This window comes from Chiloscyllium plagiosum, unplaced genomic scaffold (assembly GCF_037043375.1).
Source record: "Chiloscyllium plagiosum isolate Xiang-an unplaced genomic scaffold, Cpla_swu_hap1 HiC_scaffold_4, whole genome shotgun sequence".
Classification (NCBI taxonomy): Eukaryota; Metazoa; Chordata; class Chondrichthyes; order Orectolobiformes; family Hemiscylliidae; genus Chiloscyllium; species Chiloscyllium plagiosum.
Genome location: NW_028270142.1, coordinates 35,772,586 through 35,797,025, shown reverse-complemented (window position 1 = coordinate 35,797,025; position 24,440 = coordinate 35,772,586). Strand labels below are relative to the sequence as shown.

General features: G+C 40.2%; 1 protein-coding gene across 4 annotated transcripts in view; it reads right to left on the bottom strand.

Moving 5' to 3' along the window:
* Positions 1-24,440, bottom strand: part of golga4 (golgin A4) — a 192,005-nt gene that overhangs the window by 130,872 nt on the left and 36,693 nt on the right. For all 4 annotated transcript variants that reach the window (XM_087986136.1, XM_087986137.1, XM_087986138.1 and 1 more), the window contains 4 exons: positions 20,675-20,758; positions 19,039-19,359; positions 10,882-10,929; positions 6,766-6,822 (listed from right to left, as the gene is read on the bottom strand). In XM_087986136.1, coding sequence (XP_087842262.1) covers positions 6,766-6,822; positions 10,882-10,929; positions 19,039-19,359; positions 20,675-20,758 — 510 coding nt within the window. The remainder of the gene's footprint in view (positions 1-6,765; positions 6,823-10,881; positions 10,930-19,038; positions 19,360-20,674; positions 20,759-24,440) is intronic.

Sequence of the window (24,440 nt, the reverse complement as noted above, 5' to 3'; positions counted from 1 at the left end):
CTTGCGACTAAAAGAGAAACAAAACAAACAAAAAAAGGGAAACAACAAAGAACATCCACAAAGTTTCCCATTATAAAATCAAGTTATAAAGAATAATAGGAACAACTTATTCCAAGTTTTTTTTTACCCCTTTCCAAAAAAGAAATTATTAGGGAGAAAGAAAAGAATTAAAAAAAAGGAAGGGAAAATGTGGGGTAAAGAAAGAAAAGAGAACAAACATTAAGCATATTCTTCAGGCCAATCCATCTATTTTAAAGTGTCTACAAAGTTTTTAGATTTATCCGCTGAGTCAAATGTATAAACTGAGTCCTCGTGGCTGAAAGGGAGCACTGCGGGGTATCTCATGGAGTACTGAATGCCCAGGTTCCTCAGCCTCTTCTTAACTTCACTGAAGGACTTCCTCTTTCAAATTAAAGCTGCAGAGAAATACTGGAAAAACATGATTTTTGACCCCTTGTACAGCAGTGCCTGCGGATCATTTCCCAGTAATCTAGAAACTTCTATCACTTTTTGCTTGTCCTTATATGAGTGGAAGTGCATTAGGACCGGGCAGGGGCAATGCACTAGTCCTGACCTGTGCACTGTAACCTGATAAGCCCTTTCAATGTAGCCTGCTGGATTCGATGTGAAGGCCCAAAAACTTCGGCAGCCAGATTTCAAAGAAGCTGACTGGCTGCTCACCTTCCTCACCTTCAGGGAGCCCGACAATTCAGAGATTTATCATCAGACTTCGATTTTCGAGTTCGTCAATATGGTCTCCCAAGGCCCGCACTTCTCGCTCCAGCACCTCGATCTGACTGGCTAAGGACTCCATCGCAGCTTCCGAAGCCTTAGTTCAACCCTCCACCTCCTCCAGCCGCTCCCAGAGGCCCTGGGTCTCCTGCTCATGCTTCTGTAGCATGGATGAGATAGGTTTGACCTGGGAACTAATCTCTTCATGGATGTTCTCAATTGCAGCCCCAACCTTCAAGCAAAATCTCTCCATCGCCACAGCCAATTCCTGAGAGTCTGTCAGGTCCCCAGAAGTTTCAGGAGAGGCTGCTTTTGCTGCTGTCTCTGGTATGCCTGGTGCTGCAGGGGAGTGTCCTCCCTGCTGCTGTTTGCTCAGTCCTTTTTCCTTTGGCATCCTTCCAACTCCCAAATATTAACAATAATGTTTTCTGTAAGATTTTAAACTAATAATTCCACTGCATAAGTTGGCCAGGGATGGCAAAAAAAAACCCAGTATGCCTTGGCTGTTAGACAGAGCTGTCCACAGCAGTTCTACAAAATCACCATCATCTTGCCGAGTCCCAGAATCAGAGGTTTCTGTGGAGCAGACAGGAATGTTAAGGCCATAATCATAGCAGCTATGATCTTGATGAATGGCAGTGAGCTGAAAGCACAAAACGTCTACTCCTCCTCTTGCTTCTTAACATCCTCACTGATGAGAACTAGAGACGACCTAGGCGGTGCATGGTCTGACTAGTGCACTACATATTTGAACATAACTTCCAAGAACTGCACGAGACCCTTTTAGTTCGGAGTTCAACACCCGATGTGCATTGCTGATTGATACTTCAAAAATTGACAAATCAATTTCGCAAAAACTGAGACAGCCTCCAAATTTCTTTTCAGCTCTAAACTTAAAAATCTGGAGCAAGGTATCCATTTTTTTTCTTCCAATTTGCAGTAATTTATACAATGCATTTTGTAGTCTATGAATCGTCTTCTTGGGTTCATTCATTCCTCTCCAGTTTGCTATTGGTGAAACTGAGTGCAACGTCTGATTGCAAGACCATTCAACATAAACAACAAACCACAGAGGAACAAACAATGAACACTCAGGTAAAATCAAGAGTTTTCCTCCCCATTATTACATTATTCAGCTCACAAATACTCGCAGTTACTCTATTCTAAGTTTTCATTCATTCAAAAGGTCTAACTGCACTGCACATCAAATATATCCCTGTTAACCTTGTCACAAATTAAAAGGAGAGAGTTTCACACAATGTAATTTATTACACAGTGAGCTCATCACTCCAATCTTGAGACAAAACTGAACACAAACCAATCTTTCCTTGGGGGGAAGAGCAATGAGATCAAAAACTGATAATCCAGGCACAACAAATCTCCAAGCACCACTGCAACAGCCTGGGAGCTCTTGCCCATCATACTTTGAGCTGAGAAAAGAATATGGTATTGGAAGCTCAGGGCTGGAAAAATCCCTTCAGTGGATTTGGTGTTGCCTTGCTCACTTAGGAGTTAATCACAACATAATGTTGAGTTATCAACAAGCCAAAAAAGGTCTGAGATTGAGTCCTGATGAATGGCTGCAGCTGTATCACTGCATGGAACAGGAATTAACAGAAGTCGACCAGTACTTCAGTTCGACATCTCTACTTGTGAGAACCGATTTGTGTACCTAAGAACTCAACTGCTATCAATTGTGGTGGATTCACAAAGGAACAGCACCTTGGGAGAGACATTGAAGAGCTTTTCATCCCACTGGAATACAATGCATTTAAATAGCATCTCCAATGTTCATTATTGATCACAAAAACAAGGACAGAAATAATGTAACAATATGTTTAAACTAATAGTTCATCTTTCATAATCTCAGGATATTCCAAAGTGGGTCACAGCCTATTAAACACTTTTGATAAGGTGTTAGCTGTAAATTAGGGAAATGTGGCAGGTATTTGTTTACATGAAGCCCCAAGATAAATTACCAGATTAGCTGTTTTAATGAACTTTGTCATGGAATAAATATTGGCAACGAGAGCAAAAGATTTGTCCTACTGTCTCTGGAAACGCGTCTCAGGATTTAACAAAAAATCTGCCTGAGGTAAGGTCGGAGATTACTTCTTATTCTAAAATTTACTTTTAGAAAATGTAAAGATCAGGATAGGATTCAAGTAGCGAAATAAAGTATCTGAAGGACTGATCAACAGCTTGGTCAAGATGATGGGTTTCATTCACAGAAGGCTTAGAAAAGGACAGAGGTGAAAACACTTAGTGACAGTTACAGGAAGTAGGATCAAAGCAGCTAAAGGCTACGCCACAAATGGTAAGAGGGGACAGAAAATGAGACGATGATATTGGCCTGAGGGAAGGAAGGACAGAGGGTGGGCTACTGCGTTCAGAAAAAAAAAGTATGTGAAGGTCTCAAAAGAGTCCTTAATAGATTTTAAATAATGTAAGTGGAACCAGGGACCAATATAAACAAAGTAAGGTTCAAAGTTTGTGAGAAGATTTGTAGCTCGGGCGCTCGTTGTTGTGGTTCTGTTCGCCGAGCTGGGAATTTGTGTTGCAGACGTTTCGTCCCCTGTCTCGGTGACATCCTCAGTGCTTGGGAGCCTCTTGTGAAGCACTTCTGTGATGTTTCCTCCGGCATTTCTAGTGGTTAGTCTCTGCCGCTTCCGGTTGTCAGTTCCAGCTGTCCGCTGCAGTGGCCGGTATATTGGGTCCAGGTCGATGTGTTGTTGATAGAATCTGTGGATGAGTGCCATGCCTCTAGGAATTCCCTGGCTGTTCTCTGTTTGGCTTGTCCTATAATAGTAGTGTTGTCCCAGTCAAACTCATGTTGCTTATTATCTGCGTGTGTGGCTACTAAGGATAGCTGGTTGTGTCGTTTCGTGGTTTAGAGGTTTACAAAATAATGAGGGGCATGGATAGGATAAATAGACAAAGTCTTTTCCCTGGGGTCAGGGAGTCCAGAACTAGAGGGCATAGGTTTAGGGTGAGAGGGGAAAGATATAAAAGAGACCTAAGGGGCAATTTTTTCACGCAGAGGGTGGTACGTGTATGGAATGAGCTGCTAAAGGAAGTGGTGGAAGCTGGTACAATTGCAACATTTAAGAGGCATTTGGATGTGTATATGAATAGGAAGGGTTTGGAGGGATATGGGCCGGGTGCTGGCAAGTGGGACTAGATTGGGTTGGGATACCTGGTCGGCATGGACGGGTTGGACGAAGGGTCTGATTCCATGCTGTACATCCCTCTGACTCTATGTTTGAGTAACAGTGCATCTTCAGTCATATCTGACTGAATGGATGTGAATCCATTAGCTTAGGATCTACATGGAATCTAGCTTTCTCCTACTCGTTAACTATGTAGCCTTTATTTGTTTCATTTTTCAAATAAGTTAGGTGCATTACAGTTTTAATAAAGCAGTATAACTGCAAAGTTATGCAAAATTATGTGGATTCAAATTCAGAATCAAATTTGAACACCTAAATTTAATGCCATACAGCATCTAGGTAAAGTACACTTCTACTGGGAAATCACATTGAGTCAAATTCAGAAAAGCAGGAACTCCAACTATGTTGAAATTCTCCACCATTCCCCCAGCAGAATAAGAAATCCATGAGAAGATACTATGACTAGATGAAGTTTTGGATTGGTAATGTTGGATTAGCTAAACTCACATATGCTTGTTGTATGACCATCAAACATTGGGCAATGAATTGGTATGGAGTTAGGCAACATTACAGTACAAAATCATGGTCAAGCCTGCTGTAATAGTTGCAAAACAGTCTTACTCATATCTTGAACAAATCTTCAGCATGAGAAATTTTTAATACAGATGAAACCAGCTTGTTTTATCATCTTTTATCGATTTACTCTTTAAGGTTTAAAGATAAATCACACAACGGTGTGAAACAGTGTTTTTGCGCTGCTGGTGTGGTCTGTGGCAAAATGGACAGCATCAAAAAGTTGTAATTTCTTGTGATATGTAAATCCAAAAAGCCACATTCCATCAAAAATGCCAAGAGACTACTTACACACTGTGGGGTAAACAAAACTTCCAAATTTGTGTCACATATAGACAGGGTTAAGAATGCATTTAGCACCATGCCCTTCATTGCTCAGACCACTGAATATAGGAGTTGGGACATCGTGTTCAAGTTGTACATGACTTTTGTGAGGCCTCTTCTCGAGTACTGTATGCAGTTCTGATTACCCTGTTACTGGAAGGATATTATTAAACTGGAGAGGGCTCAGAAAAGATTTATCTTTCTGGGAACGGAAGGTTTGAGTTATAAAAATAGGCTGGATAGACGTGGACTTGTTTTTTTCACTGGGGCATAGGAGGTTGAGGGATGACCTTACAGAAGTTTATAAAATCATGAGGGGCATAGATAAGGTGCATAATAAAGATCTTTTCCCAAAGGTGAGGGAGCTCAAAACTTATTTTTGTTTAATCTAAGAGGAGAAACATTTAAAAAGGACATGAAGGGCAATTTTTTTACAGAGAGTGGTTAGTGTGTGGAATTCAGCTGCCAAAGGAAGGGATGGATGCAGGTACAGTTAAAATGTTTAAAAGGCATTTGGATAAGTATATGAACAGGAAAGGTTTGGAGGGTCTGTTTCCATGCTACATGATTCTATGACTATATGCAGCATTTTTGAGTTGTGAATCAGCAGAGTGGACAAAACGTATCAACAATAAAAGAAAGAGTCATCAGGGCGTCAATATCCTCAGAGTCTGAAGAATGCCATCCGGTCACCTATCCGTCTCCCCCTCTGAAGCTCCAAAGGTTACAGAGATACTGCAGATTCAGTATTGCAGCAGAAAATGCGTCTGACTGCACTGACGTGGTGAACACAGTCAAAGACAACACACTAATCTACCCATGTTCAGCAAGACGTTTCAGGGCTAACTCCCAATATCTTTCAATATTTTATAGCATGTCAGGCCAGCGTAATATGCAAACAGATTGAAAAATAAAGATTTTTTCATATTTTTATATATCTGTGTTTCTTTCGACAGAGTGAAATTTTCAGGCAAGAGAAAATAGAGGGTCTTCCTTGCCTAACAGAAATTTGGTGGTGGTCCCTGGTAAATGAACTTTGCAATTTTACTGTATATGTAACAATCTTTTTTTCTCACCTTTTTAAATTACAGCTTTCATTTAATGATTAAAAAAAAATCATTACCAGGTTGGTGAGCTGTCCAAATATTGTTCTTTTCCATATCCTAAACAGCATGTGTGCAGTCAGGTGTATTAAAGTCAAAGCATGTCTTAAGAGGTTCTCTAAGCAACTTGACATGGGCAGCATTATGTTACTTTTAGATTCATAAAAACTTGTGTAAGCTCACAACACAGTACAGGTCAGCATATCAAAATGTGCATCTGAAAGATCAATTTTTATAACACCATTTTTCCAAACAAATGCGTTTTTGACCACATTCAATGGGATAATGATCCATCAACATAAACACTTGTGTGCTTTGTGTATGCCAATGTAACAGTCAAAATACTACCAACAAAACTGGAAAACTGTCAAACTTGAAATTTCAAATAAATATATGCATTCCATGAGCAATTCTAAATCAGTCATAAAATAACATTTACTTGACTGAATTTCTCTTACAACAATCAAGATGTCAAAAGGTAATTTAGCATTGGAATGAGTTAAAAATTACTTATTTTTATTTACATCCATATTTATGAAAGACAAACATATTCAGCATTATTTTCAGAGACCTCAGTTAACTTAAAGATTCGGATTCAGATTCTATTTCGGTACAATTCATGACCAACAGAAAATGTTGTAAATATCACTAGAATTTCACTGTGCAGCGACGTGTGCCCATATACAAATCAACTTTAACACGTTTCTTTGCTCTTCCCAAATAAAAGTGTCAGCAGTTAAAAGTGAACCACAATTCAAAACAGCTTTTAAAAATTCATAAGGAGAGTGACTTTGGAATTTGAGGCTCCTATTACCTTTTAAACAGCAAGACAGAAGTTTAAATTATAATGTGCAGGGTTTTACCTCACGTAATTCTCCAATCCTACGTAGGGCTTTATCTTGACCCTGACTTAAAACTACCTAAAAAAGATGGACAGAGATGATTTTCAAAATCAATGTACAGAATTGCAAGTAGAAACAAGTTCATGTATCAACTAATCTCGATATTAAATTTCTCGATGAAGAACACATTTTTCTTCATCCTTTTAACATTTAAACTACCAAATAATTAAATGATGCGACACTCTTCAAAATTTCATTGTGAATCTCAGTCAAGTCTTGGTATACATGCTATGTAATGCTTTTCATTGCTGTTTTCAAAGCAAGCTTCTTGCAAAATTGTTTTTGTGTTCTGACAAACAAATTAATGATGCGTAAGTTAGTAATGTCATACATGACTGACTGAGAACTAGCTTTCCATAACACAAACTGAACAGATGCAAACATTCTGCAAACTATGCTTGATAGCTTGAACGGCATTGTGTGATTACATAGAGAAAGAGTGATTGACTTGACTGAAAAATTTGCAACATGGTTTGAAATTGCCATCAATGAGCAAACCAAAAAGATTTCTTGCTACTGAATGATAGTGAGCTGAGTGCACTGGTTGTGAGTGCTATCTATGTACCTTTCATCACATGTAATACTGTATGCATTCTAATCACTCGATGTAATATTAAATTTTAAACTGAACAATGATATACTCAAAAAGCTCATAATATTTCAATTATTCAACACTGAATACTGGTGAAGAAATGACTTCCTCAGTGAGTACAGCCTAAGTGAAGTCCAAGTGCTCTGGAAAAAGTCTCAGCTCAACGAAGGAGGTGGCGGAGGAGAAGAAAGGTCAACAAAGCAATCAAGAAAGAGGAATCAATCTCAATTTTTTAAAAATAGCCTTTTCGGTTGACCCAGATGCAATTGCAGGATGCTTTATTGTTGCATAGTGACAGAGTCACACAGTGATTGGCAAATAATTACAGAGCATTCAGGGAGGGGACAATGGACAAAAATAAGGGTTCATCAGAATACTAATGACAAATAAATAGACAAATCAAGTCCTTGGAAAAAAGCTAAGTAGGACTGCAAAAGTAATCATCTCGGTCTTGTTTCCTGTGTCATTCATTGAGTACAGAATTATGAAATCAGAGCAGATGAATGCATGGCTGAAACGAACAGGAAGGTTCAAGATTTTTGGGGGAGATGGGATGACACAACAGGACAAGTTGCACATCGGGAGGGACTGGACCGAGATTGTGGCAACAATGTTTGACAATGCTGCAGTAGAGGGTTTAAACCAGTTTGAATTGGAACCCGAATAAAAATTCGGAAGGAAAGGCAACAATGCTGAAAATGGAAAGCAGAAATTAGTCACTAAATATACAAGAGAGTAAAACAATGTTTAGAAATAGAAAATTTTTTTGATAGACAATGGAAAGACAGAGAGAGAGAGAGAGAGAGACAGACAATGCGCAGGTGCAAGAAATTACTGAAACTAAATTAGAAAATAATAAAGTAGGGTTGCTTAGCTGAAGAAGTTAGGGAACAGGGCAGAAGAGTGAGAAAATTTAGAGAATTCGTGAGCAAGGTAAAAAGAAAATTCCAAAAATGTCATCAGCACAAGGGACAGTCCAGACTGGTGATTTTTAAAACAAAAAATAAAGTCTTTGCTTCACTTCCTTGAAATTGCAATCAGTAAGCAAACCAAGACAGATTTCTCACCACTAAATGATAGCGAGCTGAGTGCGCTGGTTGCGAGTGCTACCTGTGTACCTTTCATGACATGCATTACTGTATACATTCCAATTACTCGAGGTAATATTAAATTTTAAACAACTGAACAATGATATAATCAAAAATCTCAATGTTTTAATTATTCAGCATTCCTCATTTCGATGGACTGTACATTCTTTAACATGCAAAAACTCCATGAAACTTCTCAAGGCCTGGACAACCACATGTGCAGTAACTCGTCAGCTTGAGGAGCTCAAGCACAGGATTTCAGTGCTTGAGCAGTAACCTTCAAGACTGAAAGTATCATGGCTAACACATTTCTGGATGGAGTTACCATTCTGCTTAATGGTATGCAGACAGAGAGGAAATGGATAACCATCAGTTTATCTAAGACAACCAGATGGGTCATGCACAAATTCCCTGAATGCATCTTACTCTCTAATAAGTATTCAGTTCTCAAAAATGTTGAAGGTGATGTTTCATCAGAGGTGTACAGTCCAAGGCAACTCCACAGTTGTCTCAGGTGGAGACAGGGGAAAAGTGAGGAAAACAATAATGCCCAGGAATCATATCATTTGGGGAATGGGAGGATATTACTCCAGCAGCAAACTTAAATCATGGATGGTACGTTGTCCTTCTGGTGCCAGGGTGAAAGATGTTGCTAAATGGATGAAGAGGACCCAGCAGATTGAGTGAACAACCAGCAGTTGTGGGGGTACATATGGGTGTCAACAAGCTAAGTAGAAAGAGGAATGAGATCCTAGAAGCATTTTTTTGAGAACTAAGTAAGAAATCAAAACAAGTAATCACTGGATTAATGTTTATACTATATTTCACCGAGTATAAGAATAGGACAATGCATTTTCAATTTTGAACTGAAAAGTTGGGGGCTGCAGGACTTTGGATATCTCTGACACTGGAACTACATTTTTTTTGTGGTGGTGTCGTGATAGGATCAGGATATGGCAGTTTACTACTGCCGATCGGGAGAATTTAAATTAACTTGTCAGGGGAATGGGAAGCAGAAAGACATTAGAGGGGAAAACAATACACAAAGAATTGGGAAGGGTAGGTAGCACTACAGCAAACAGCTTGGTATCAAGTGGAATCAAGACATAAAGTGAGTTTACCATGGAGCAAGTGAGATAAAATAGATTGGTAAGCCACATACACATGAATATATCTGACAGTAACAGACAACATCAAAAAAAGCAACTTTTTAAAAAAAGGGTTCAGTACAGTCCTGACCGATGTACTACTGGACAAGTCAGAATGAAACTTGATAGATCATATTCTTTATCATTTGATTTGACATGGTGCACTCAAACATAGTCATACAAAGCTGAAGAATTTATTTCATAACACACCTGAAGTTTTGAACCGAAGTCAAAAACAGAATAAAAACAAATAAAGACAGAGGAACAGTTAGAAAGATCTTAAAACAGTACGTATAATAAAGCCCTCCAAATATTTTCCTAACACCATTACCCTACAGAAATTCAAACCCAGAGAAATAATTCTAAATTAAAACTTCAATTTCTTAACAACTTAAGCCCTGTAAACTGTGGCGACTTCTTACACGAAAAACACATACCAAGAGCTTTCACTTTCTCAGCATCTAGTAACCTGCAGATTCCTCGTGAAACATTCCTTGTCTGGTAGTTGTACAAAATTATTTTTTCTAGGGAAGTAATTTATCTCAACTCGCTGAAAGAAATTTTTTTCCAGGAGAGATACTAGACTGCCTTCTGACTCACGTCTCCTCTGAACTGACTTAATCAAAGAAGACTGGACTTGATATTGCAGATATTTAGATTACCTTGTTTATCTGTGTTCTGCTAGGGGTTATATTATTCGCACTAAATTGTCAACTTTTTGTTCATATTATAATTTTGATGTTCAAGATCTGTTATTTCTAAAGGCTGGTTAGGAATAATTGGACAATTTTGAGGGTCATCAAATAATTTAACTTCACTGTTTCAAGTCCTGTGTTAGTGAGGCTGATTTGGTTCAACTTGCAATCTATATTGTTAGTGTTGATACATTGGCCCCAGCTGAAAGGGCTCAAGGGTGCCTTCTGTGCTGTAAGTATCTATGTGAAATGAGGATGTATTGTTCAATCCAGATGTTGTGTGCTACAACTGTATCTCGGAATACATTTCACAGCAACTATATTTGCATTTTTTATAAAACGCATCATTGTAGCCATTGATTAAGAAACATTTTTAATTTTTTTTAAAATCATCCCTATGAAGTGAAGGACAATTAACTCAGAACCCATTTCAATGCCAAATGGCATAAATAAGAACTTGAATAGCACACTTCAAATTATTATTAATGACCAACTTATTGACTGATCAATGGGCTGCTCTTTAATGCATTACCACAGCTGGCAATTTCATTTACCTGCATTTTTTCTTTATCTCTCTGCAAAGTCCGATAGGCAGTGACCAACTGAAAGAACAAAACAGATGGTCAACATGAAAATTCTATGTACGTGCATTTCCAAGTTCATGAAACAAGATACAGCGCCCTAAATAAACGATGCCTTTATCTACTTCCACAACTATACTAGAAAATTGACCAATTCAGTGATCAGCAAAGAAACTGCTCAGTTTAAACCTTGAAGAAAACAGCCAAAAAGAATGAATGGGCTCTGTGATATCATTAATGGTTTCCCATTAAAGTGACAATTTGATGCAGGTGATGTCTGCTATCTAGGAATAGTGACAAGCAGACAATCAGAATAATCCAAAGTTAAAAAAAGGAGTACTTTCTGTTTAGGTTATTCATTTTTCAATCATTTTATAGAGAATGAAATTAAAATCAGGCAAAGTAATTGGACTAAGGGTAAAGCTGAAATAGCAAACAACGTTTAAAAAACGTATTCATGTTAAAATCTATGGAACTGTTTTTGTGACATGGAAGGAATGACACGGACCCTGAGTTGGTTTTCCAGAACCAAAGTGTCTTTTAAACAATTTTAATGATTTTGAATACCATTAAACTCAATTACACCTCATTGAAACCATATTTTTTCAATGATGAGCATCGTGCATAAATAGTTGAAATTCATGTCAAATTATAGATACTATGCTGATTGCATCTGCAACAGCATACCCTCAAGTCAAGGGCTTCTCGGACATGTGATTTCTATGCTAAATTGCTCTTGCAGATGGAAGAAGTTATTGTTGGTTTTACACAGTAATTGAAGTTGAATTCATCACAGTTTTATTGTCATGACAAAATGCAAACATTGCCATAAAACAACAACTAGCATTCATATCAATACCTGTAATTTGTACAAGCCCCAAGCATTTCAGGGGAGCATAAACAAACAATCATTTGGATAGACACAAAAGTGTGGTCAGGGTTGGTTCTTAAATCCATATTAAAAGAAGCAAGGGGAAGAAGTTTATGATTTGAGGATTCCCAATGTTCAACTGGAGGAAATTTCAATCCGTTAACAACATGCAGTACGGCAAACAACAGACACAGAGTAGGTGGTGGTGATCAGCTAAATGGATGTCACCAGCAAACATATAGAAGCAAATGTGTTTTTGGACCACGATACTGAAAGACAGCATGAAATTGAGAAATTGGAAGGGAACAGAGTTGGATCTTTGGAGCATTTTGAGGAAATAATGCAGGAATGTAAAGGCAAAGCATAATTGGAATGTCGACAATGCATCATCACCAGCCACTGGTGAAGTATCCAAAGATTGGAGCATGGCTAATGTTGTACTATTAATTAAGAAAAGCTGCAGGGAAATGCCTGAGAATGACAGACTGGTGAGCCTAACATCTGTGGTGGATAAGTTGGTTGAGGGGATTCTGAGAAAAAGGAACTACATGCATTTGGATAGGTAACAACTCAGTTGGGATAGACAGCATGGCTTTGTGCATGGGAAATCATATCTCAAGAATTTTATTGAGTTTTTTTAAGGGGTGACCAAGAAAGTATATGAGGACAACATGGTAGATGTTGTCTACATTGACTTGAGCAAGGCTTTTGAGAAGGTACCATATGATGGGTTGTTGAATCAGGTTAAATCTCATGGGTGCTGAAAATGTGTTGCTGGAACAGCACAGCAGGTCAGGCAGCATCCAGGGAACAGGAGAATCGACGTTTCGGGCATAAGCCCTTCCTGAAGAAGGGCTTATGCCCGAAACGTCAATTCTCCTGTTCCCTGGATGCTGCCTGACCTGCTGTGCTGTTCCAGCAACACATTTTCAGCTCTGATCTCCAGCATCTGCAGACCTCACTTTCTCCTTAAATCTCATGGGATCCAGCGAGAGCTGGACAATTGGACAGAAAATTGGCTTGAAGGTAGCAGACAAAGTGGCAGTACTGGGCTGTTTCTCAAACTGAAGACCTTTGACGAGTGGTGTGCCACAGGGATCACTGTTCTTTGTCATTTATATTCGTGATTCCAATGAAAAGTTAGGAACTTTGGTTACTAAGTTTGCAGATGACAACAAGATTGGTGATTCAGTAGACAGTGAAACTAGTTATCAGGGAATACAAGACGACCTTGATCAACAGGGCCAGTGAACTGTGGAAGGCAGATGGAGTTTAATTTAGATAAACTCAAGATGTTGCAATTTGATAGGTCGAACCAGGACAGGACTTACACAGTCAATGTTAGTGCCATGGGGAGTGTTACAGAACAAAGAGACCGAAGGGTTCAGGTTCATAACTCCTTGAAAGTGGAGTAACAGGTAGACAAGATAACAAAGAAAGCTTTCAGTATGCTTGCTTTCATCAGTCAGAGATCTCAGGATAGGAGTTATGACATCTTGTTGTATCTGTATAAAACATTGTAAGGCCAGTGAGTGCTGTGTGCAGTTCTGGTCACCCTACTACAGAAAGGATATTATTAAACGAGAAAGAGTGCAGAAAGGATTTATGAGGACGCTACCCAGACTGTAAGGTTAAAATTATAATGAGAGACTGGGACTTGTTTTCTCTGAAGTATAGGAGACTGAGGGTTAACCTTATAGAGGTCTATAAAATCATGAGAGACATAGGTAAGGTAGATAGCCAACAACTTTTCCCCATCGTAAGGGAGTCAAAAACGAGAGAGTTTGATTTAAGGAGAGACAGGAGATGTACAAAAAGGAGCCAGAATGGCAATTTTTTCACACAGTGTGGTGAGTATCTGGAAGAGGATGCCAGAGGTAGTGGTGGAAGGGAGTACAATTTTGTCAGTTATCAAACATTCTGACGGGTACGTAGATAGGATAGCTGTGGAGGGATAAACACAGGCAAACGGGAATAGATTAATTGTGAAAATTGAGCAGCATGTATAATCTGCTTGGAAAGACCTGTTTCTGTGCCGTAAACCTCTGTAACACTGTGACAACTTGTTTGGAATTAATCCCCAATGAATCTGGTGAGAGGAAGGCCACCTTCCATAGCAATGTTTCCAAACTTTCTTTTCGCTTTATTTTAAGTATTTACCCTCCCAGAGTGTTGATAGGGTCGTCAATCATACCCACTTAATTTCTTACATTTCTGTGCTTCTACCTTTACCTCTCGACCAGAACCATGACAGACTTCCCTTTGTATTCAAATTACATCCCACCAGCCTCGATACTCAATACATCATCCTCCGCCATTTCTGTCAATTCCTGAATGCTGCAACCAAACACATTTCCCTCTACTCCGAAACATTCTGAAGAGATTTTTCCCGACAACGCAATAATTTATTCATCAATCACCGACAAAAACCCCTCCCCCTGTACCTTTCAAGAAAGTACAGGAGATACAACAATTCCCATTTTACCCCCTCTCTTCTTACAGTTAAAAGCCCCTTACATTCTCTCTAATGAAATAATAACTTATTTACAACATGTTCCAAATGAGTGCACTGTAGTTGACACTGATGATGTGGTCACCACTACATTAGGGACACCAAATGCAGATTGAGTTGAGAATGCAGAACCCTGCAATCCATCTTCAAGCGTAACTCCAAGGCTCAGTTCAATTTCCCACTCAACTCCCACTGTGACTCTTGCCTCCAAAAAAGCTTCAACATAGCTTGTCTTGTGTTAAAGGGACAATACTCATCTTTTTTTTTAAGGCACTTCACAGCCTTCCATACTCAAACCAGAGTTCAGCAATCTCAAGTCATAACCTCTACTCCCAATTGCTCCCAGATAACAGTTGTTGATATTTTCTCTGATTCACACGTCCTCGAGACCCTCCTTAATGGTTTTACATATCTTATCATTATTTTACTTTGCCTTAGAGCATCATCCATTAGTCTTTAACGGGTTTGGTCTGTCATTGAAATACAAACTGATCTTTTTTGGTCCACTTCCTCATTTTCTGTTTCTATACTTACTTTTAAAGGTTGTTGCATACCTTACATGAATTGCGAATTCCATTTCTCCCTCCACAGAAGATGTCTGACCTACCATTTGGAGAATTTTCTGTTCAGATGGGTGTCCACTCGGATTAAATAACTCTTAACTCTCGAAACTCCAGGGAATACAACTTGTATGTGACCTTTCATTATAATTTAAGATTAGGAATCCAGGTACCATTCTGGTATATCTATGCTCCACTGCCCCAAAGGTTAATGCATCCTTCCCGAAGTGTGGTTACACAACTCCAGTCTGGCCTAACTCGGACTTTGTACAGCTGTGGCATAGTTTCTGTCCCCTTGCATTCGAGCCCCAAAATACACAAGCCAGCATTCTAGATAGCCTTCTTGATTACTTTTTCTGTCTACCTACGACACTTTAATGGTCAATGCAAATGATTCTCATTGTACATATCTTAACTGCATTTAACCAATATTCAACAATTAAAACTTTAATTCCTAAAGCTGAAAACTATACTCCAAAACATATAAACCATGACTTAGATATTCACAAAAGCTACTGAGGAAACAGCCCTGAAAATGGCATGGAGTAGTATATATCATGCGGTTTATTCTCAGCAGTTCACAGAACGGAAGCACGCAGGTGCAATTCCAAAAGACAGCAAGGAATTAACTTCTTAGGTCCAAGCTCTTATGAAAATAAGAGAGATGCAGACTTTAGGTACCCTGTCTTTCAATGAAAATGTTTCCTGTCATTGTACAATGACTACTAGGGAATTATCCTAACTTGTGGGAAATCTTGAAGGTGTCCTCCAGTAACTTGCACGTATGTCTGTACATATCATCATCAAACACACAATCGCTTATTTTATTCATTCATGGGATCTGGGTTTATCGTCAGATGCCATCAATACTGACCCAGCCATAGATGTCATTGAGAAGGTGGTGCTATGCTACATTATTGGCATAATGCTATCCATTTGATGTAGATACACTCACAATGTTGTAAGGGAGTGTGTTCCAGTGACACTGAAGAAATGGTGATTTATTATGGTCAGCATCTTGGAGAGCAGTTAGTGTTCCCATTTATTTGCTGCCCTTGTCCTCCAGATGGTAGTGATCATTGGTTTGTAAAAGGACTGTCATAGCCACCTTAGGGAATTGCTACAGTGCATCTTATATAGAGTATACACTGTTCCGACGTAGCATTAGTAGTGAAGGGAGTGAATGTTTGGTGACATGATGCCAATCAAATTGACTGCTTTGTTTTTGATGTACCAAGCTTTTTGCGTGTTGTTGGAGCTGCGTTCATTGCAGCCAATTGGAGAGTATAGCATCACATTCCTGACTTCTATCTTGTAAACGGCTGACAGGAATTGGGGAATCAGGTGTCTAGCTACGCATGGCAGGACTTCTACACTTTAACCCGTCCTTGCAATAATTGTATTCATGTGGCTAGTCCAGATCAGTTTCTGGTTAATGACAAACCCCAGGATGTTATTAGTAGAGATTCAATTATAGCAACACTATTGAAGATCAAGGGGCGAGAGTTAGACACTGTCTTGTTGGAGATAGTCATTGCCTGGCACTTCTAAGCTGAGCATTACTTGCCACTTGTCCAAACCTGAATATTGTCCTGTCTTGCTGCATTTGGAATTTCTCAGCATGGGGTGTTGTGAAAGTGCTGAACACTGAAGATTGCAAAATGAACACCCCATTTCTGACCTTGTAATGGAGGGAAGGTCATTGAGGAAGTAGTTTGAAGATGGTTGGGTGAAGGACACCTACCCTGAGGAACTTCTACAGAGATGTGCTGGAACTGAGATGGTCAACTTCCAACAATCACAACTACCGTGGCCCAAAGTGGGTATCAAGAGCAGGTTCAGCTGAACAAGTGCTGCTTGATAGCACAATTAGTGACACCTTCCATCACTTTACTGCTGAAAAGGGGTTGTAAGTGGCCAGGTTGGATTTGTCCTGCTTTTGTGTACAGGATACACCTGGGCAATCTTCCACATTGTTGGGTAAATGCCACTATCGTATCTGAACTGGAATAGCTTGGTTCGACGGTACAGCAAGTTCTGGATCACGAGTATTCATGATTATTGCTGAAATGTTGTCAGGCCCTATACCTTTTACATTATCCAGTGTCCTCATCTATTTCTTCGACTAAAACCTGGCATCTGTGTTGCTGTGGATCTGCAGAGGAAGCCAGGATGGATCATCCACTCAGTACTTCTGACTGGAGTTTGAAGATGTGAGTATTTGTGGACAGTCCTCCTCCAGAGAGTTGTATATTTAAACACCATTCATGGTTGGACTTAACAAGACTGCAGAGCTTAGAACTGATATATTGGTCACGGAATCACTAAGCTCTATCACTTGCTGCTTGGCACAGAAGTAATCCTGAAATGTCTCTTGTTTTTCATCATTTAAAAATTGACCCACATTATCCTTCATTACTCTTTGCTGTTTTCTACATTGCTCCCATTTGTCATAATCTGTGTTATTGTTCTTATCTTGGCATGCTTTCATGTGAGCTTTATGTTGTCACTCCCTTCTTCAATCAATCTTTTTTCTTTAGAAGTACCCCTTCAGCATATAAACTAGCTACTTCAAGTTATTTTTGAAGAACTTCACAGATGTTCTGTCTTCCAAATCGTTAGCAAATTTGCCCAGTTTACTCTTGACAATCTGCATCTAATCATATTGAAGCCAGCCTCAGTGAAATCTTGATATTGTTGTGTTGTGCTTCAAACATTTTGATCATATTATGATTGCTATTACACGAATTTTTAAGCACCGTGAGATTGCTAACTAAATACAGCTCATTACTCATCACCAAATCTAATGTGACTGCCACCTTCTTGATTCTCTGATGTAATATTGTAAAACACTATGTTGAATACATAAAGAAATTCACAACATCTTTTGGAATATGCTAATCTGCTTATCACAATTTACATTCAAGTTAAAAGGCCACTTTTAAATTTTTTTTTGTGGATTTGGATGTCACTGGCACGGCCAACATTCTTTTCTTTCGTTGGTGTGGCTTGCTAAGCCATTTCAGAAGCCAGTGGATCTACAATCAGGTGAACATGTGGCAGATTAGTAAAGAAGATAGATTTTCATAACAATTGATGGTAGTTTTCATGTTTACCAACACTCATGAACTAAATGCATAATCCATGTCATGGTGGAATACAAACCTATGACACCACACTGCTAGCAACCATCTTCCTGCCTAGTTTATCCTTAATCACCAAGGCAGCACATCACCTTTGCTATTTTCCCACCTTTCCTGTGATTCTCACATTTTGGTGTATTTAGATCCAAATCTTACATCCATGCTGCAGTAAAGGCTACCATGTTAGACACTCCAAGCTCAAGTTTTGCAGAAGCAAAATAGAAATTGTTGGAAAAGCTCAGCAAGTTTGGCAGCCTCTGTGGAGAGAAATCAGAGTTAACATTTCAGGTTGGAGTGAACTTTTCTCAGTCCTATTTTCCAATTTCTATGTTTGTTTCTTTTGGTTTTTGTTCTGAATTTGTGCATGCTCTTCATTTATCTTGGTCCTCATATTCTCTGCTAACCCCCATTCGTAACCCTAACTCTGTTTTTATGAAGGATATCTATTTGGGACACATACTTGCCTACCCTTCTACACAAGCATTTTACTCTTTGGGATGAATTGGCAGACGCCAACAGTAATTAACAACTCATTGTCTTATGGCACCAATAAATAAATGAGAAGGTTGCAAAAAGAAACTGATTTGCATTCTGTGTAGATTGGGATGACACTGTCATTTTGAGTCAGAAAATACAAGATCATGTTCCATATTAAGACTTCACCAGATACCACTGTTGACATCAATGCAAAAACACGCTAAATTTCAACACGAGTTTTAAAGAAAAGCACTGCTTGTCTGTTCAGGTTCAAGAAAAACTGGGATTGTGTGTATTCTGGCCAATATTGCTCCTCCCAAACAACTGCTAATATGGCAAGTTATTTAGTGTATTTAAGAGAGAATTACAAGAGAATGATTGCTGCCGCAGGAAAATACAGTGAATGTGAAAGTTGTGTTATTTCAGTAGTAGCACTGAAAGTCTATTGATATCACATAAACTGCAACAGGTCAAGGCAGTTTTCAAACACAATTAGGGCTGAACAAGAAATGTTCATCTTACCAGCCTAGATCACATCCCGTGAATGAAGGATAATAAAATTTTTACCTCTGAATACTTCAGCCGATAGTTGCTCAAACTCCGCTCCATCCTGCGAAACTGGTTTGAAGATGGGTCCTTGCTAAGGCTCTCAAAGTTACCTGTGGAATCTTCTGCCTCACTTTCAATATCTGACGACGGATCAAAGGTGATACCAGAACTTTGAACATCTGCATCGATTCTATTGAGAGATTCTCTTGAGGCAGATCGCACCAATGATTCTTTTGAAGGAGACTGAAATAGAGTCTCTTTTGAAGAGGCTCGAAATAAAGACTCGATAGATGGAACACGAAGCTGAAGTTTTTGGGCAAATGACTGCATCTCAGGCTTCTACAAAAGAACAGACATATATCAATTCTGAGAATAAAAGGAATAACATCTTTTTTAAGTAACTCAAATTTTAGCAGTTTCTTGTGATCTCCCATGTATTTGCTTATGTTAAATCTAAGAGGCAACATATTGACTACGTCCAAATTGTGTCAAAATTAAGAACAGTCTCAGATTCAGAACACGCCTATGTTTTATAACCCAAAGGACTGCAAGTTTTATAGTTTGAACAGGAACTGAATTTGTTCAAGGCCGTTATTATTAGTCTTAAATCCATCAAAAGTTATAATTTTCCTCGACAATAAAATCCCAACTTGACTGATCTACAAATGCTTTGAAACTGGACTCTTTAGTTCCTGTGGAGCAAATGGTTAATCTTTGCTCAAATTATGATGAACAGTAGCAAACAAAGTTGACAGTTGACATCTTTGCACAATAATTTAAAAAAAAAATCAATATCCAGTTCTCCTTTTGAACCAAAAGTATATAGAGAATACACAGCACGGAAACAGTCTCTGCAGCCCAAATCATCTAAGCCTCCTGCCACCTTACTTCATTTCACTCCAACATGCACTTTTATTCTTTGTTCCCTGAATGACATGTCCACCTACTTCTTTCTCTCCCTAGTTACCCGTTGAACATAAAATAAGCTACTTCCCTCAATCATTCCAGGTGGTAGCCAGTCCGACAGTCTATCCACTGAGGTGACAAGGTGTTCTTGAATTGCTAAAGAACTGAATACTAACTCTTTGAAATTTATGATTCCTAGCTTTGAAGACCCCACATTTAGAAACACTTTCTCGATCAATACTCTTCATGAACTTTTAAACTTTTTGCAACTCACTTGTCTTCTTTCTCCCTGTACCTCCTGTATCAACCTTTTAAGTCCATTTTTACATTCGAGTACTTCTTATCAATTCTGTAATGTGGAGTTGAGATGTGTACAGTACCCTAACCAATATTTGATGTAAGCTTTACCTAACTCCTCTACTTTTTAAGTTTATGCAACTCGATTTGAACCTTGCTAAGACTTGCTAAGGTCACTTCTATCATTTGTGAATATATACCCAGAAATCCCTTTGTTCCTTCAATCTAATTGGAAATGTATCTAGTGCAACACTGGCCAATATAAATTCATCTTATAGATCACAGAATTAAACCCAAATATTCCGAGAGTGGAATGTTGCCTTTATGTAAGTCTTTTCAGTATTTGAATTTGAATACTACAATGCAACATTCATGTGCACAATTCTGTAAATCATTGTTATTACCATTGTTTATTAGTCTACCAAATAACATCAATTGGTCAAAGGCTCACCGGAGCAGTGACTGAACCTTCATCACTGAAGTGATCTGTTATCTTTGGAGAAGACAGGTTTTCAGTCGATGTCTTGAGTACATTCTGGAAGCAAAATTAAATCAGACCAAGAAAGCAGTTAATTGAAGCTCATTCTGACATGTTGCTTTGAGAAAAATAATACAATTCTCGCAGTTTTCATTTTTTAGATTAGATTAGATTCCCTACAGTGTGGAAACAGGCCCTTCGGCCCAACAGGTCCACACAGACCCTCCGAAGAGTAACCCATCCAGACCCATTTCCTTCTGACGAAGGCACTAACACTATGGGCAATTTAGCATGGCCAATTCACCTGACCTGCACAGGGTCATCGTATTTACAAAGGTAACAATCAATGTTCTGAAACTTAGGTTGTGGTCATTTTACAGAGCTATACATTTCCTTGATGCACAGGATGTGTCTCATTGGCAAATACTGGCCAATGAGAAGTTCTACCATTGTGTGAAATCATTCTTCTTCAAGTTTATACAAATCATCTCAACTAATTTAAAGCATTCTTTGAGACTATTTAATGCCTAACAAAATGTAATATAAAAGATAATGTTCAAAGACACTTCATAAAGAATGTGTTAAAATCATCAGCAATCTTGAGACAGAGACAGACTAGAAGATTAGTTTAATAGTTTTGTTAGGAGTGACAGTTAATCACAGGAGAAGGACTACCAACACTAGCAAAGACATATTTGTGACTCGGTTTTATAAGATTCATGTTGATAAAATTATTATAAATTAAAACTTCTTTGCCAGATTGCTAGCCCATCTTGTAGTTAAGGTGCATGAATAATGTCAGGCACTTCGTGGTAATAATGGCACTTGCAGATTGATGCAAAGTATTATTGTCTCACTTAGAGAGTCATACAACATGGAAACAGACCCTCAGTCCAACTCATCCATGCTGACCAGATATCCTCAACTGATCTTGTCCCATTTGCAAGTATTTGGCCCAGATCTCTCTGAACCCTTCCTATTCATATACCCATTCAAATACCTTTCAATTCCACCAATTCTCTGGCAGCTTGGGCTTGCACCACTCTCAGGTCCTTTTTACATGTTTCACCTCTGACTGTAAACCTATGCCCTCTAGTTTTGAACTCCCCCAGCCTAGGAAAAACGACCTTGGCTATTAACCCGAATGCCCCGGCCGACCCATCGTCAACAAACCCGACTGCCCCGGCCGACCCATTGTCACCAAAACCTAATCACCTCAGGAGATCTCCCATCCACTGCCTCCAACCTCATAGTCCCACAATCCTGCACCGCCCGTTTCTACCTCCTATCCAAAATCCACAAACCCGACTGCCCTAGCCGACCCATTGTCTCAGCCTGCTCCTGCCCCACCGAACTCACCTCTGCGTACTTCGACACTGTCCTGACCCCCGTAGTCCAAGAACTCCCCACCTACGTTCAGCACACCACCTACGCCCTCCACCTCCTCTATGATTTTCGCTTCCCCGGCCCCCAACGCCTTATCTTCACCATGGACATCCAGTCCCTAAACACTTCCATCCCCCATCACAAAGGCCTCCATGCCCTCCACTTCTTCCTCTCCCACCGACCCAACCAGTACCCTTCCACTGACACCCTCCTTCGACTGACTGAACTGCTCCTCACTCTGAACAACTTCTCCTTCCAATCCTCCCACTTCCTCCAAACCAAAGGAGTAGCCATTGGCTCTGCCTGCCTCTTCGTCAGATATGTGGAACAGTCCATCTTCCACAGTTACACTGGCACCACCTCCCACCTTTTCCTCCACTACATCGATGATTGCATTGGCGCTACCTCGTGCTCCCACGAGGAGGTTGAACTGTTCATCCACTTTACTAACACTTTCCACCCCGACCTCAAATTTACTTGGACCGTCTCAGAAACCTCCTTCCCCTTCCTCGACCTCTCCATTTCTATCTCGGGCGACCGACTCAACACATTTACTACAAACCAATCAAATCCCACAGCTACCTAGATTACACCTCCTCCCACCCTGCCCCCTGTAAAAATGCCATCCTATATTCCCAATTCCTCTGCCGCATTTGCTCCCAGGAGGACCAATTCCACTACCGAACAACTCAAATGGCCTCCTTCTTCAAAGACCGCAATTTCCCCCCCAATGTGGTCGACAACGCTCTCCACCGCATCTCCTCCACTTCCTGCACCTCCGCCCTTGAACCCCACCCCTCCCATCGCCACCAGGACAGAATCCCACTGATCCTCACCTTCCACCCCACCAACCTCCGGATACATCGTATCATCCTCCGTCATTTCCGCCACCTCCAGACAGACCCCACCACCAGGGATATATTTCCCTCTCCACCCCTATCTGCATTCAGGAGAGACGACTCCCTCCGCGACTCCTTCGTCGGGTCCACACCCCCCACCAACCCAACCTCCACTCCCAGCACCTTCCCCTGCAACCACAAGAAATGCAAAACTTGTGCCCACACCTCCCCCCTCACCTCCGTCCAAGGCCCCAGTGGATCCTTCTATATCGTCGCAAATTCACCTGCACCTCCACACACATCATTTACTGCATCCGCGGCACCCGATGTAGTCTCCTCTACATTGGGGAGACAGGCTGCTACTTGCGGAACATTTCAGGGAACACCTCTGGGACACCCGCACCAACCAACCCAACCGCCCCGTGGCTGAACACTTTAGCTCCCCCTCCCACTCCACCAATGACATGCAGGTCCTTGGTCTCCTCCATCACCTGAAGAAGGGCTTATGCCCGAAACGTCGATTCTCCTGTTCCCTGGATGTTGCCTGACCTGCTGTGCTTTTCCAGCAACACATTTTCAGCTCCTCCATCACCAGACCCTGGCCACACGACAGCCTGGAGGAAGAGCGCCTAGGAACCCTCCAACCAAACGGGATGAATGTAGATTTCTCCAGCTTCCTCATTTCCCCTCCCCCCACTTTATCTCAGTCCCAACCCCCGGATTCAGCACCGCCCTCTTGACCTGCAATCTTCTTCCCGACCTCTCCGCCCCCCACCCCCTCTCCGGCCTATCACCCTCACCTCCTTCCACCTATTGTATTCCCAGCGCCCCTCCCCCAAATTCCCTCCCCTCTACCTTTTATCTCAGCCCGTTTGGCACACCAGCCTCATTCCTGAAGAAGGGCTTATGCCTGAAATGTTGATTCTCCTGATCCTCGGATGCTGCCTGGCCTGCTGTGTTTTTTTCCAGCATCACATTTTTCAACTTTGGTACTCCAGCATCTGCAGTCCTCACTTTCTCCTAGTTGATATTAACCCTATCCATGCTCCTCATGATGTTATAAACCTCGATAAGGTCACCCCTCAGCCTCCCATGCTCCAGGGAGACAATTCCCAGCCTTTTCTACCTCTCCCTGCAGTTCAACCCCTCTGGGCCCAGCAACATCCTTGTAAATCTTTTTGGCATCCAGATCGAGGACATGTATTTATTTAATACAGGAATAATTTTCAAATATTCTACATACCTTTGCAACACAGCACCAAATTAAATACATCACACCAAATTAAATACATGAACATGAAAAATGTACAAGACCAAACATAAAGCCAATTTAATTCACAAATAACTTAATACAGAAGGTAGAGAAACCGAACAAACTAGTTGTGATTAGATTACCTACAGTGTGGAAACAAGCCCTTCAGCCAAACAAGTCCACACTGATCCTCCGAAGAGAAACCACCCCCCCCTACATTTACCCCTGACTAATCCACCTAACACTACGGGCAATTCACCTA